Here is a 14,521-nt window from a genome sequence, read left to right as displayed (position 1 = left end):
CCTGGGGCCAGCTGAAACCTGTCCCTCATTCACTCAAACTGGGCTGAAACACATCTCAACTAAGGCATTTCTGTTTGGGTTTTTTCCCCATTTTCCCTTCCACAGGCTCTTTGTTCCAATCTGAATAATGTTGTATCTCCCATTGAGCAGGTTCATCCTAAGAGGACCGTGGTCCTCGGGGTGTGCCTGAGGTGTAGAAGTGCACGTTGGTCTGGGTCCTGCTGCTCTGGGAGATCGACTTCCCAGCTCCCATGTGTGTGTGCCTTCCTGAAAGACCTTTCTGTAAATGGGCTTGAAAATGCCAGGGAAAACAGCTTTAGTGTCTGCTTTGCACCTGGCTGAGCCAGGGGTGAGGAGGCATCTGCCACAGCATCAGCCTTGTGTACCCCAAATCAGACCTGCCCAGCTCCAGCTGCCATCAGAGGCCCTTTGGATGAGTGGTGGTCACCCCATGGCATGTCCCTGTCTGCCTGAATCTCAGCTGGTGCTGCCAGTGGAGCAGGAGCTGATCCCACGTGGGGAGAACCTGGACTGGCGTTATCATCGGAGAAGGAATGTGGCATCCGCCTTATCACTTCCTTGGGGATGCAGGAGGCTGTTCTGCTGACAGAGGCATTATTGTGCAGCAGTTGAGATGTCTGGGAGAAGTCAGGGCAGGTTTTTCTTCTCCACAGGGTTGACAGGAAGCCAGGCAGGGCAGAGCAGGGCAGGACATAGGTGCTGCCATCCACTGCTGTTTCCTTGGCTTCTGGTCAGGCAGGAGCAGCTCAACTGCCTAAGGAAACCCATCCCCAGGGTACAGATCTTGCCTTCTGTGGGCCAAAGCTTGACATGAAGGTGTTGGATATCTGGCAGCACTGCAAGACCCTTTACAAACCCTTCAGACGCCTTGCAGCATTGCAAGACTATTTACAAAACCTTCCAAAGTGGGAGTGCAAGGCTGTTTTTGCAGGGAATGGTGCTTTCCAGTGGGCTTCAGCCCACAGGCAGGTGGGAAGAGGATATGTACCACATCTTCCTTCTAGAGACTTGCAGGCTCTCCTGCACCCCTCTCCCAGTCCCTGTGTCCCACCCTGTCCTTGCCCATCAGTCAGTCCCGCTGCGGAGCTGTGCTGATGGAGGTGAGGATGCCACTTGGAGGATCACCGCTCGTGCTGGGAGCTCTCCTCTGCAGAAGGCTCCTGCTTGCCGGGGGCAGCCCAGACACCTCAGAGGGTTGTTACCAGCTTTCACAGGACTGCCTGATGGCATTAAAGATGGGTTTTCCCTCTGGCTTGGCAGGCTGACAGCGCAGTGGAGCGTGGAAGATGAGGAGGAGGCGGCGAGAGAGCGGCGGCGGCGGGAGCGGGAGAAGCAGCTGCGGTCCCAGGCAGAAGAGGGCCTGAATGGCACCGTCCCCTGCTCAGAGAGTGCTGCTCTGCCACAGGAAAACCAGTAAGAAAACCAGTGCATAAATCCTGCAGCAGCACGTTTTCCTTGCAGCAAACCCCTCCTGCAGCCACTGAGTGTGTGTCCCTGGCGTTCGGGGTGGATTGGGGAAGATGGGGAAGTTCTCTAATAGGTTTGGGCTGCACATTAGCAAATAGTGTGCTTTCTTCTTTGGGCAGAAAACCCCACAAGTCCTGTTTTGACTATTTTCTTGGCTGGAGGCTGGGGGTTTTACTGCCTGAGAGTTTACTCTGGGACAGCTTGGGGCAGGCTGGGCTCTGGTAGGGAGTCCCCATTGCCAGTGATATCAGTGCTTGGTTAAATTTCAACCTGGGAGTCATCCTACAGCGAAAGTAATGGAGTTTCCTGATACATGCAAAGACAGATGTGCCTGAGGAGGTGATGCACAATCCCAAGCAGATCACAGTGCAAGCAATCACCTATCCTGGCTGGGCTTCCCATTCCTCCTTCAGAGGATGCTGCCCTGGCACTGGATAGCATGAAGCAGCACCTGAGCTGGTGCAGTTCACAGCTCCAAGGGTTAAAATTAACTTTGTGCTTTAATGGGGCAAGTCCTAGATGGAAATATCTCAGGAGGCATTTTTGGAGATGCTGGGCTCTCTGCTGTCAAAGAGGAAACACCTGGAGAAGGGATAGGATGACATCCCCAGCATCCCACACCACATCCTGCTGCAGCCTCCCATGTCCATGGTTCAGCAGTCCAGATGCTGTGCAGCACTGGGGCTAGCACAAAAACTAGTCTGCACTCTGAATTGCCAAATTCTTGTCTCAAAGTCTTCAGTCTTACCACTATTTATGTGTTCAACGTATTTCTAAATTTATTGAACACCATGGAAAAGTGGTGGCAGGATTTGGAGTTATAGTCACAGAGAAGCAACATCTTCATTTTACTGGGAAAAAAGCAAAAGTTATTTATGAAAACCTATTTTTTTTCCATTAAAAGATTTTCTTCCCTCATGATACTTCCAAAATTATTTAGGATTTTTTTTTTTTTAATAGAAAAGCATTGCAAAACTCCTTCACAATCTTTTGTGGAAATTCACACGGTGATATTGTGCAGACAAAACTGCTGCAGTCTGCTCTAAAAGCAAACAGAAGGTCTCGAAAGTAATAATAGTTATTAGCTTTTCCAACCCCCCCCTTCACGTGGGGACTGGGAAATAATTTGAAAAGGTCTTTAAAACAGCAGATGAGATCTCTGGTCTCCTTCTTCCTGGTTGGTGCTGTGAGCAGCCTCAGGCCCAGGGAGTGTGCAGCAGCCCCAGTAACCCAGGCTGCAGGCTCCAGTCCTCTTGCCATGGGCACACCTGTGCTGCTTGCCCCACAGCACCATTGGCATTGCCCAATTCAGAGGACAAGGACAAGAACAAGTCCTAAAATGTAGGGTTTTGCTCCCTGCTCCATGATGCCAAAGCTTGCTGGGCCAGGCTCAACCACAAGGATGTTTCTTCTTCTCCGGCCATTCCCTGGTTTTGTTTACAGCTGCTGACAGCCACCTGGGCTTGCTCATGCAGCCAGGGTCAGCCCTGGCTATTAATCTTCTGAAAAGCTTCATTCTCTCTTGTGTAAATCCTGCCCCCTCCTTCCTGTGGCTCTTCCCACGCTGGGACTCGTCCTATCCATGTCACTCCCCTTAGTTCAAACTCACCCTTGCATTTCCTTGCTCCAAAGGGACAGAGTTTACCTCCTGTTCTGCCTTACCCCCACTAAAGAAAGCCAGAAACAGTCAGGAGGACAGAGGGTTTGCAGGAAAAAGACAGGAGTGTTCTTGGGAGCCAGAGGGATGGACATCAGCTGAAGTGGTGATGATGGGGCTGTGCTGGCTTTGTGCTTCTCCTGGGGCTGGGTTTGCAGAGGGACACAGGGAAGCAGCCAGTCTTCTGTCAGCATTCAGCCAGTCTCCCTTGCTCCCTGGGAGCTTTTCTGTTAGCCTGAGCACACATTTGTGGCCAGGGCCACAAATGCTGGAATGATTTTGCCATGGCTATCTTCAGCAGTACAGCTCACTCAGAGAAGAATAAATGGAGTAACTGAAAGGAGAAGAACTGTGTCAGGCTGTGGCTCTTTCAGGCCAGGTTTAGGCATTTTTCTGCATGCCTCTCATGCTAATTTTCCTTCTTGCTGTGTTTCAGCTATGACTTTAAGCCATCTGGGACTTCGGAGCTGGAGGAAGATGAGGGGTTCAGTGACTGGTCCCAGAAGCTCGAGCAGCGCAAGCAGAGGTGGGTAGGACACAGATGAACCAAGGGGAGGGGTACCCCAGCAAAAGGACTGTCCCTGAGGAGGGGTGACCAAAGCCAGGTCAAGTCTGGAGCATCAGCAGGACAGAGCAGGCTCCACACCACTGGGACAGCTGCTCTCTGCCTGCCATTTGGGCTAGCAGGGGGGAATGGCCCAGGGATGGCCCCAAGCTTTGGGGATGTTTGGATTGAGCTCTGTGCTCCAAGCAGTGGCAGCCTGCCAGGACTCCTGGGTTTGGAGGAGTGACAACAGCAGATTTAAGCCACCTGAGCTGCTGCAGGGGCTGAAATGGTCTCTAACATAATCCAGGCCAGCCTAAAAAGCTGTTCTAAGTTATTGCTGCTTCCTGGCTCATGTCAGCATAGTGGGTGTTATGGCCCCAACCCACCTTGTGCCTGACTCCTCTTTGAGCAGGGAAAAACAGGCAGCAAAGAGCCCTGAGAGCCCTCCCATCACTCCTCCCTTACAGAACTAAACCAAACTCCTGCCTGAACCACTTCCCTTGGATTCTATCTACCTGCACACGAACTCTGTGACTCAGCTCTCTTGGCAGCTTCATTTTGTAGGGAATTTTTGCCATAGCCTCTGCTTTACCCTGAAGAATTCTTTGCACAGAGAGGTGGTGGATGCCCCTTCCCTGGAAACATTCAAGGTCAGGTTGGACAGGGCTCTGAGAAACCTGATCTAATTGAAAAGGTTCCTGCTTATTTCAGAGGGATTGGACTAGATGACCTTTAAAGGTCCTTTCCAACCCAAACTATTCTGTGACTGAAAAAGTGCTTAAGATTAATATTTACTGCTGAATAAATAAAAATGAGCTCAAAGTTTTGTTACTTTTCTCCAGACCTTGTGGCTAAACCACGTTGCAAACTGTACCTTTGCAGCCCTGATCCCACAAGCACTTCTCAAGCACCTCTAAGGCCCAGCACAATGTAATTATAACATCTGTGGGAGCAATTAGAAATCATCTGCTTTTTGGTTTGCTGCTCTTTTCCCAGCCCCCCTTGCAAAGAGCTTTTCTGGAAAGAAAGGCTACTGCTTTTCCCTCTTTGGCCTCCAAAGGGAATTAGTTGGAATGAACATTATCCTCTGCAGGCATTTCTTGTTGGGTTTTTATGTGTTTGTCCTGTAGCAGGAGGGGAGGGTGCTGAGCAGGGCGGGTGGTGTTCATGGCAGGTGAAGCCCATCAGTGGGAGGTGGTACTTTAAAAGCAGGAGCTGAAGGGGAAGGCTGGTTGGGGGAGGCAGCTGGGGGAGTTTAGACTCTGTGGGTGAGCTTTTCTGCAAAGGCTGGCTTGTCCTCACACCAGGGTCTGTAAGGTCCTTGTGGCAGCTTTCTCCCTGGGGACCTGCCTCGTCCAAGGGGTGAGCTTGGAGCGTGGTGTGAGCACAGGTAGGTTGTGTGTCTGCCTGTGCTGGGACAAGCAGTACCGTGGTCAGACTTTCCCAACTCCCTTCTCTCCTGTTTAGCTAAAGATGAGGCAAATCCTGGGTTTTAGGTGGTGGCTGTGAAAGAGTGGATGGAGACAGCTGCTCTCTGCTGGATGCAACTAAACCAGGTCCTGCATCCCCTGAGGGCCTTGGTGCTTTGTTCCTGGTCTTTTTGGTCCTGGCTCTCCTCTATGAGGTAGGAGATCCATGCCATCAGCTGTGCAAGGATGTGAAGCTGTGCCAGCTAGCTGCCTCCCATACAGCATGGCTGTGGTGTGAAAGGCATCCTATAGACTGCACTGTGTTTGCTGGCCTTAATTTTTGATATGAGCTTGTACTTGAGCTGGAGACATTGCTGCCATCCTGGTGGAGAGCTGCTGGGCCTTCAGGGCCTGTTTGCTCTTGGTGAGAGGATGATGAGAAACAAGCCAAGTGAGCCAGCACATGCATCATCTTTTTCCCCATGTAGTCACTGTGGAGGGCTGGATGGTGGCTGACCTGTGAGCTGCCTTCCCAGCAGCAGAGAGGTGGGTGGAAAGGTCTTGTTGGAACTTGTTTTTGTGTCTTGGTGCTGCCTGCTGAGGGAGGAGCAGTGAGTCAGCCTTGCCCTTTGGCAGCTGCCTGCTAGCCAGCTCTCTAGCCCTGCTCTCTCAAGCCAGATTTTCTAAGAACTGGGTGGGAGGAGAAACTCTCCCCAGCCAAAAGAGCTAAGATGGCAATAGCAGCTTGGTGCATGGCTGGGAGCCAGTGAGAGTTCTGGGGCTCTGTACTCCCAAAGGCATGGGCTGCCCTGCTCTTGCAAAGCTGATTGCATAAACTTACTCCTGGGTCTCCTCTTGCAGCCTTGGAGACCCAGAGCAATTCTCTTGTACCAAACCCATTGTGGCTTTTAAACCCCTAAGCCAGGGGATGACCCCATCTGCTTTGGAGCTCCTTTGTTTTGCTGGGATATGAGATGAGTGATGTGAGTAGAGGTGTAATTTTTTCCAGTGGCCAAAACTGAGGCTTGGGACCGAGTGCTAATACAGCATGGCCTGTGAAGCACTGTGCCTTGCCCATGGAATGATTCCAGGGGAGTGGCTCTGCTGCCTTGCCCTAGAGTTCAGCTTCAGCTTGAGAAGCATGCTCATGTGGTGTTGGTTGTGCTCTCCTGCAGCAAGAGAGTCTGTTGACGTGGAAGATGAGTTCAGGCAGAGAAGGGCTGTGTTTGGTGCCTCACACTGAATTAGTGCTGGGAACCACGGGGACAGCATCAGATTGGTGTTTGACTGCAGGATGTGCTGGTGCACCTGGAATTTCAGCTGTAGCCAGGCAGGGAATTGAGCCAGCACCACATCATGGTAGCAGTGCCCTGTCTGCCAGGGGTTTGAACAGAGGGCTCTTCTGTGCTTTCCTATGGGTTTTGCCCATCATGATGCTGGTAATGTGCAGGTCCCTTCAGCTCTCCCACAGTTCTTAGCTGAGCTGAGTCTTGGGCACTTAAAGTGGGGGGAGTGAGCTGTGATGCTGTTGCATCCAGGTGCCTGGAACTGGCTGTGAGCCCTGGTGTGGAGTACCCAGCATGCTGCAGGTTTGGGGAAGTGATAAAAGTGGAGTTCTAGAGGTGTGAGGTACCTCATGGTGTCTGTAGGCTCATAACTGTGCTTTTATTCTTTGATCCCTTCCCCCATCTGTAGGTCTCCAAGGCAGTCCTATGAGGAAGAGGACAGTGGTGTGAGAGAAGCCGAAGTCAAACTGGAGCAGATCCAGCTGGATCAGGAAAGCCCAGAGGAGAACATGGTTATCAGAGAGGAAGAGAGGCTGTGTCAGGAGGAAGAAGAGGTTCAAGAGCAGGAGGAAGAGGCACAAGCTGAGCAAGAGGTGGGATTAGGAGGAGCTGACCTTCCCAGAGGGCTGGTGGGAGAGCTGATGCTGGGGGCTGCTCCCCTGTGTCCTGGCTCAGCATTGCTGCTGGAAGCTGAGCCCATGCAGACACATCAGATGTGCTTTCATGGCATAACCTGGGGCTGGTGCCCCTCCTGCCTGCCTGCTGTGCTTTCTTGGGGTCACTGCAGGCAGCCTCTGCCCTTTTGTGAGGGGGGTGTGCTTGCTCTCAGAGTTTGTGGTGGCTTTGCCGTGTCCCTGTCCTGCTGAGGAGGAAAGTGTTATTTCTCCTGTGGCTTTGTGGGCAGTGAGTAGCTTTACAGGAGAGCTCAAATCTAAATGATACTGCTTGTTTTCCTCTCCCCAGCCTTTATCACACCATTGGAGTACTTTGTCTTGATTGTACTTAGCATTGCATTGCTCCCAGCTGAGGTTTTTTTTGTTCTGATAATTCCTGGCTAAGGGGAGGGGGGGAGAGAGACAAAGCTGGAATTCAAGTGGTGTGCAGGTCAGGGGGCTGAGCTTCAAATATCATTTGTTATAAATGGACTTTGACTGTCTGTGGCTAGCAAGATTTTTGCATTTGAACTGTTACCCTTTCCAACCATTTATTCTAAAGGCAGCTTCTCTCTCTCCTTTTGGCCTTTAAATGAGGAATTATTGTTTTCCTATCTCAGTTGTGGTAAGAGATCTTTATAACTGATGCAAGGACCCCTTTTCATACCATTTGGGAATCTTGAGCCTGCAAAATTTCTGATTTCTGCCCTCCCTTCCAAATGACATATGAGCTTCTTCCTGAATGCTTCCAAATTAGATAATGTTAACTCAAATTTTCTGTGCTTTTGTGTTTATTTAGTGTAAAGTAGGAAGCCTGAGGGATGGGAAAAAAATCACTGTTGTTGCATAATAAGCAGTTTGACCAACTCACTTCCTGGCTTGTTCTTTTTCTGCACTCAGGAAAAGAAGAGAAGGCGAAATGATGGAGAGAAAGAAGAAACACCAGAGAAACGCCAGAAGGCCCCAAGCGTTGCCAGCCTGGAAGAGGAGGAGCTGTGCTCTGACCACACTGCAGTGTGCTCCACAAAGGTTTGTGTTCCTGGGCCCTGCTGGATGCATGACAACTGTCACAACAGAGGTCCCAGCTAGTGATGGGGAAGGATTATCCAGGTTTACAGCAATGTGGGGTGTGAATCCCATTATCCCTCCAGCTACAGGCTGGGACAAACCTGAGCAATTTGCCTCATCTTTCATGGCTGTCAGCCTCCTCTCCTCCTACTTTGCCTGCTTGAGCTGTTGGAGGCTGTAGCAGTCACTCTAAAAGCCTCAAGCTCCTTGAGGGCTCCAGGGAATATTGTGATACTGAGATAGCTGTGCTTTCAACTTCTGCAGTCTTTAACAAAACTCACAAGAACTTAATGAAATTTCCCTTCCAAAGGGAAAAAACCCCAATAACTGCAACAGTGGCATTTCTCTCCTAATTAGAACAAAATGTGTGACTGAAGTTGTTTAAACAAATGGGGATTTCTGATCTCTGAAGCACTGTGTCCTTCCCAACCACATCTGTTTGCATTGGTGCTCTTGTGAAACTCCCATTATTAACACCACCTGAATTGCATCTTATGACTTGTGTTGCATTTACTACAAACCCTCACTTCTGTGTGTGTGCTTTTGAATACAATAGATACAGATAAGTGTTTCTGTACTGAATGGTTTTTTCTGCCTTTGTAAGCACCAACCTTTTTGATTGCAGCAGTGAGGGAGATGGTGAGGAGTCAGTTCTAATAGCAGATTAAAAGGCTGCACAATCTTTGGAGGTTTTTTGGGTTTTTTTTTGAGTTTAGCTTTGTGCTATTTTCAGCTTACTCAATATTTCCTGAGTGGGAATGATTGTATAAGTACTTTCTTTTGCATCAGTCAATAGATGGCAAGAGGAAGGTTTCATCATCTACAGCCATCAGATTCTTGCTCTTAGTGGAGGATCCATTTTATAGCCAAATTAAAAGAGGGGAGACAGAGTAGGTGTGGATGCAGGCTGGGTGCAAATGCCAGGTTTGAAAAGTGGTGGGGGTAGCCAAAGCATATTCCTGAAGTGGGGCTGGTTGGAAAATGTAAAAAATGCTTTCAGCAGCTTGTATGTGCAGAACCTTCTGTCCTTAAAACCCCAAAACACACATAGCTTCTCAACCTCAGCTGAACTGCTGCTGCTAGGATTCGCCCAGGGAAAGGTTTAGAGATGCAGTGTCTGTTTTGTAATGGTGATGTCAGAGCTCACCCACATGCCAAGCTGGATGTAAAACTGTCCAGGAAAAATCTGTGCTTGGAAGGATGATCTTTACACCCCAGCTAAGATGATCTTTACACCCCAGCTGGTAGGGCTCTGTGAGCACTCAAAACTAAGCACACTGGCCACCAAGAAGGTGTTTTGGCACAGGAAGCTCAGCAGAATCCCTGCTTGGAGCAGAAAGGCCAAAGCACCTACCTGGGGCAGGCTGATGTTGGGGTGTTTGGGATTTAGGGGGCCATTGTGGCCTGGGGGCTGAAACAGGGGGAATGGAGGCAAAGGGGAAGTTTTGCACCAGTCCTGTTTTGTCACAGGCTGCTTGTGAGCCCTGAGCTTTGAGGCTGGCTGAATGAGCAGCTGTGGCTTCTTCTGGCCTTCAGAAAGTGCTTGGGACTAGGGAGATGCACAATTCTCACTGCAAGGAAATGCCAGGGGTGGGGGGAGGTGGTCTTTAAATAGCACAGTGAAAGCTTGTTCCTACCTAGGCTGTCATACTGAGATGCATTGTCACTTACAGCTTTTCTGGGCCCCTCTGTGTTTAACCTGATGCTTGTTCATGACCTTTCAGAAGTGCCTGTGTATGGTTTGCACCTGCGCACCATCTCCCTGGCAGGGTTGGCTTTTTCCTATTGACATGTACTTGTGTTTGGGGAGCTGGGGCAAGGCTGTACCAGATTCCCCTTTCAGGTTGGTGCTGTGCCCTGCCAGGTATAGCCTGCCCATCAGAGAGCAGGTGAAGTGTCTGAAGTCACAGCTCAGAGGCAGGCAGCAGCGAGCTGACAGCAGGCAGCCAGCCTGCCCTGCAGACAGAGCTGGCTTCTCTTGTGCTGCTTCAGGGGCCCTGCAGAGTGGCTCTCCCCAGGTCATCTCTGTTAGCCAGGGTTGCACTATTTGGTTGTTCTCTAATGGGCCTCGTGCTCTTGGGCACAGCTGGTAAATGTGTCCTCTATGTGACACTGTCTTGTCTTCTGTTTAGCTGAAATTTAGCACTGGCATCCTGAAAGCATCTTAAAGGATCATTTAGTGTTGTTTTTTATCTGCTAACTTGGTAGGTGATGTTTCCTGTGGCAACAGGCAGCAGTTTTACAGGGGGAGAAGGCTCCTTTTTACTTGGTTGCTGCTCCTTGACTCTGTGGGAGCTGGTGTTAAGAAAGCCCCCTTTTTGGCTTCAAGGTGATTTTTCTCTCTCTCTGTATGCTTGTTTTCTGGGGCATGAAAGAGTCACAAGGTTTAGCAACATTTCAGCTTTCCTTTCCTGCAGTGGTTGTGAAGTGTTTGCTTGCCTTCCTGTCTTGGCCAAAGAGTTATTGCACAGGAGCCTCTGGTGCAAAGCTCTTTTTCCTGATGGCTTGACATGAAGAGCTGCCTCACAGGTGGCTTTATGTGCTGATTTGCCCTGTCTGTGTGCTTTTCTGGTGTGGACAAGTTGACCTAACCCATGCCTGTACTGTTCCTGTGCTTGACTTCTCTTCTGCAGATGTGGTCTTTAGTTTTCTCCTTGTCTTTCTGTACTTGCCATTTCCCTTTTTGTGTCTGGCTAGGAAACCAAAGGTCTGAGAGAGACCTTCTCCTTCACCAGAGGGAGTAGAAAAAATGGTCTTGGTTGGTGTTTCAGCTGTCAGCGATTTTACACATTGTTGGTTTGCCCCTGAAATTGGCTGGGATTCTCTTCCCCTGCTTGGAAAGGGGGAAGGAGAATGCTCACTGTCACTGATCTATAGGGCAACATGGGGGCTGAGTGAGTTACTTCTAACCAAAATATGGGTGAGAGATGAGGGCCAAGAAATGGCCAGCTAAGGTGACCTGCGTCCATCTGAGGTCCCTGGACAAAAGTCATATCTTTGTCTTTTCTCCGCTTTAGATCACGGACAGAACCGAGTCGCTGAACCGCTCAATACAGAAAAGGTATTTCTGGGCTGGCCTCAGGGTAAAGCAGGTCACTTGCTGCAGAGGGAGGTGGTCAGCAGGTCCTGCTGTGGGGAAGGGCAGGAGTGACAGGCTGCCTGTGGCTCACAGAGTCCTCCCTTCTGCCCGAGGCACTGGGGGAACCCCTTAATGCTCCTCTCTGTTCTGCAGCAACAGCATAAAGAAGAGTCAGCCTCCTCTCCCTGTGTCGAAGATTGATGACAGGCTGGAGCAGTACACACAGGCTATTGAGGTGGGTTGCTGTGCTGTGTCTGCCCCACCCTGCCAGGAGCCCTCTTTGCTGGTGTTGTTCCTGCACTGTGCCTCTCAGCCTTACCATCTGTGGGGTGACAACTAAATTGTCCTCTCTTGGATGGGAGCACTCCTTGCTCCTGTCTGTGTGTCCCTCTATAGATGAAGTAGGTTTCTTTGGCTGTCCCATGCTTGTTTTCTCGTGTTCTCTGCTTAGTGTGGGAGTATCTGACAGGAACTAGTAGGACTGTACAAATCTCCTTTTACACCCCCTTATCTCCAAGGTTCTTCCAGGGTTAGAAAAAATCAAGAGGCACACTCTGGTGGCAAACTGTCTCCATTTGTTTTCCAGACCTCCACAAAGGCTGCAAAACCTGTCCGGCAGCCCTCTCTTGACCTTCCCACCACGAGCATGATGGTAGCCAGCACAAAAAGCCTCTGGGAGACTGGGGAGGTCACAGCCCAGTCTGCTGTGAAGCCCTCAACCTGTAAGGTACTGCCCTTGGAGCACTTGCCTTGCTTGTGCCAGAGGCAGGGACTGATCCCTGGGCACAGCATGCATTGTCCTTGTTTGTCCTGTTGGTACATCTTGTTTGTGGGGCCTACAGGCTCCAAAGGCATCGATATTAGAGATCTTCCATCATGTTGTAAGGCTTTGCACCCTGGAGAGTCAATTTTTCTGACAGGGTCCCCAATTGTTCCTTGGTGGTACATGCCAGAAAATCTCTGTGTTGCTGGTTGAAGCTCTGATTTGAAATGGGAACAAAAAGAAGCTCTGATTTGAAATGGGAATAAAATCAGCTGGTGTGGGGAATGCATGTGTCTCCTGCAGGGGCTAGGGCTGAGCTCCAGCTGTCAAGCGTGAAGTTACATCTAGTACCAAGGTGATAAATCTTGTAAACTTGGAAAATGCAGAGAGCATTACGTATTGCTCTCAGGGATTTCACTTTCTGGTTGTTGTGGGTGAGGCTGGTTCTGTAATATGTTGGTTGCAAGTCTGTTTATGAGAGCAGAATTCCTTTTGGTAGAGAAGCCTTGATGTTTACATGTCCTAAATAGTTAACAAAGTTAAGAAAACAAACATCTTGGAGCTAGTTCAGACTCTTGTGGAAGAGTTATAGGAAAACATAGGGTATACTGGGAACAGGAAGACATTTTCACAGTCATGGGTTTTAGCAGCAGCTGTTATAGGTCAGATGTGATATTATAAATAAAAAAAGGAGGTCAGATGTGTGGGTTGGAAATGGATGTGAACAAAGGCACGTTCAGCAGCATTAGCAGTGAAGGGTAATGAAAGCATCATTTTCTCAGGATATTGTGGCTGGAGATATCGTGAGCAAAAGAAGCCTTTGGGAACAGAAGGGGAATCCCAAACCTGAGAGCAATATCAAGGTGAGTTGGTGTCTGTGAGTGTGAGAGCACTTGCTCTGATGACAAAGAACAGAGCTGTTGGCTGGGTTGGCACTGTTGAGAAGATGTTCTGTAGGGACAAGGGCTACCTGTATCTGTCAATGCAATTGCATGCTGAAGAGCTCTTCCTAACAGTGGATTGCTGTTGGTTCAGCTCTAGTGAAAATGGGGGCAAAAATACTTCTATATCCTGTAATTCTGAAAGGTCTCTTGAGTAGCATGTTCTCAGCCCACAGGCTGGGAGTCCCAGCCTTCTAGGCTCAAATGGAGCTGCAAATTTGAGCAATTTTGCTCTTGTTATGCTTTTTGGCACTGAGGGTAAACAAAACATGCAAAACTAAGTGGAACTGAACCTAAGACAGTATCACTTGCAGATGGATCTGGGGCTGTGTGGGAATGTCTTGTAAAATGCAGCAAGCAGCTACTGCTCAGACTGTCTAGGCTGGCAGAGGAAGGTCAAAGTATCTTGTCAGTTCCTGTGTTGAAGCTGCCAGTACCTGGTAAATCCCACAGTCTCCTGCCATGGATAAAAACAACCCTGGCTTGGGGGTCTGGGCTCTTAGATGAGCCCTCCCTGACAATGCCTGCATTGCATCTACTTCCCTGTTGCATATCCTGTTCCTGTTGTGTTGCCTTATGCTTACAGAAGGAGGTGATGGATCTGTGCAGAGTGTTTGTGTGAAGGGGGCAAGAAGGCAGTACAGAATGGGCTCAGGGATTAAAGACAACTTATGTTCTCCTCTGGCATCAGTTACTTGATTTTTGACTGCTTATTTAACAGAGAAAAATGCTGACTTGGGCTCTTCCTTTCTCTCCTGTTCAGTCCATTCCTTCTGGCAAAAAGTACAAATTTGTTGCAACGGGCCATGGCCAGTACAAGAAGGTGTTGATAGACGATGCTGCAGAGCAATAGTATGTCTGGAGAACTCATTAACCAGGTAGGTGGGATATGGCTCTGCTCTGTGTAACAGCCTCCTGGGCTGTTCTGGCAGGATGCTGGGGTTGTTTCTGCCAGCAGCACTTTGGGTGAGCTGGAAGGTGCTCTGTGGGAACAGCTGGAGCCTGGCTTCTGGGCCTGACTGTCTGGGCTGGAACAGAGTGGGTACACAGCAGGGGTTTGTTTTGGTCTCTGCCTTGCTGATGCTGCTGGATACCTCTGTTAGTTTAATCTGCAGGGCCGGTCTCTTAGCTGCTGCTGTTTGGGTGAAGATGTGTTTGCCTTTGCTAGTTCAAAGGAATGGTTTCTATCTGCTGTCTTTCCTTATGCTCTCTTAAGTTGCATGGAGTAGAGATAGCTGGAGGTGGGGGCCGATTTACTTCTGAAATTCAAATGTTTCTGGGGTTTAATTCCCAGGTTTCTTGAATTAATCAGGGAGAAAACTTTTAATGACTTCAGTAACCTCTTGGAACCAGTCTGTAATAAGGTTGTAGCAGGAAGGATGTGAACATCTGCTGTACTGGGTAGACCAGCAGAGCAGAAAGGACTGTTCTCTGATGTGCAGCAAGGGCAAGGAGAGCTGCGTTGCTGGCTCTGTGCTCTCTTGAAATGGCCTTTGGATCTCATGTTCCTGCTGTGTTTAGGCTCATAGATATCCTGGTGTTATCTTGAGTGGATGATAGTAGAGGGTTGTGGCAATAGAGGAATGGTGTAGAGGGAGGTGATAACTGGTTGGATCCAACTGGGCAGCAT

At 49.5% G+C, this 14,521-nt stretch overlaps 1 protein-coding gene across 2 annotated transcripts in view; it reads left to right on the top strand.

Moving 5' to 3' along the window:
- Positions 1 to 14,521, top strand: part of LSP1 (lymphocyte specific protein 1) — a 47,749-nt gene that overhangs the window by 23,598 nt on the left and 9,630 nt on the right. For both annotated transcript variants that reach the window (XM_039728466.1, XM_039728467.1), the window contains exons 2-10: positions 1,282 to 1,434; positions 3,582 to 3,671; positions 6,797 to 6,980; positions 7,941 to 8,069; positions 11,126 to 11,169; positions 11,341 to 11,422; positions 11,774 to 11,914; positions 12,733 to 12,813; positions 13,655 to 13,769. In XM_039728466.1, coding sequence (XP_039584400.1) covers positions 1,282 to 1,434; positions 3,582 to 3,671; positions 6,797 to 6,980; positions 7,941 to 8,069; positions 11,126 to 11,169; positions 11,341 to 11,422; positions 11,774 to 11,914; positions 12,733 to 12,813; positions 13,655 to 13,744 — 994 coding nt within the window. In that variant the 3' untranslated portion in view covers positions 13,745 to 13,769. The remainder of the gene's footprint in view (positions 1 to 1,281; positions 1,435 to 3,581; positions 3,672 to 6,796; positions 6,981 to 7,940; positions 8,070 to 11,125; positions 11,170 to 11,340; positions 11,423 to 11,773; positions 11,915 to 12,732; positions 12,814 to 13,654; positions 13,770 to 14,521) is intronic.

The sequence above is a fragment of the Passer montanus genome, unplaced genomic scaffold (genome assembly GCF_014805655.1).
Source record: "Passer montanus isolate IOZ18808 unplaced genomic scaffold, ASM1480565v1 scaffold65, whole genome shotgun sequence".
Lineage (NCBI taxonomy): Eukaryota > Metazoa > Chordata > Aves > Passeriformes > Passeridae > Passer > Passer montanus.
The sequence above is the reverse complement of the archived record's forward strand: the minus strand, read 5'-3'. Positions and strand labels throughout refer to the sequence as shown.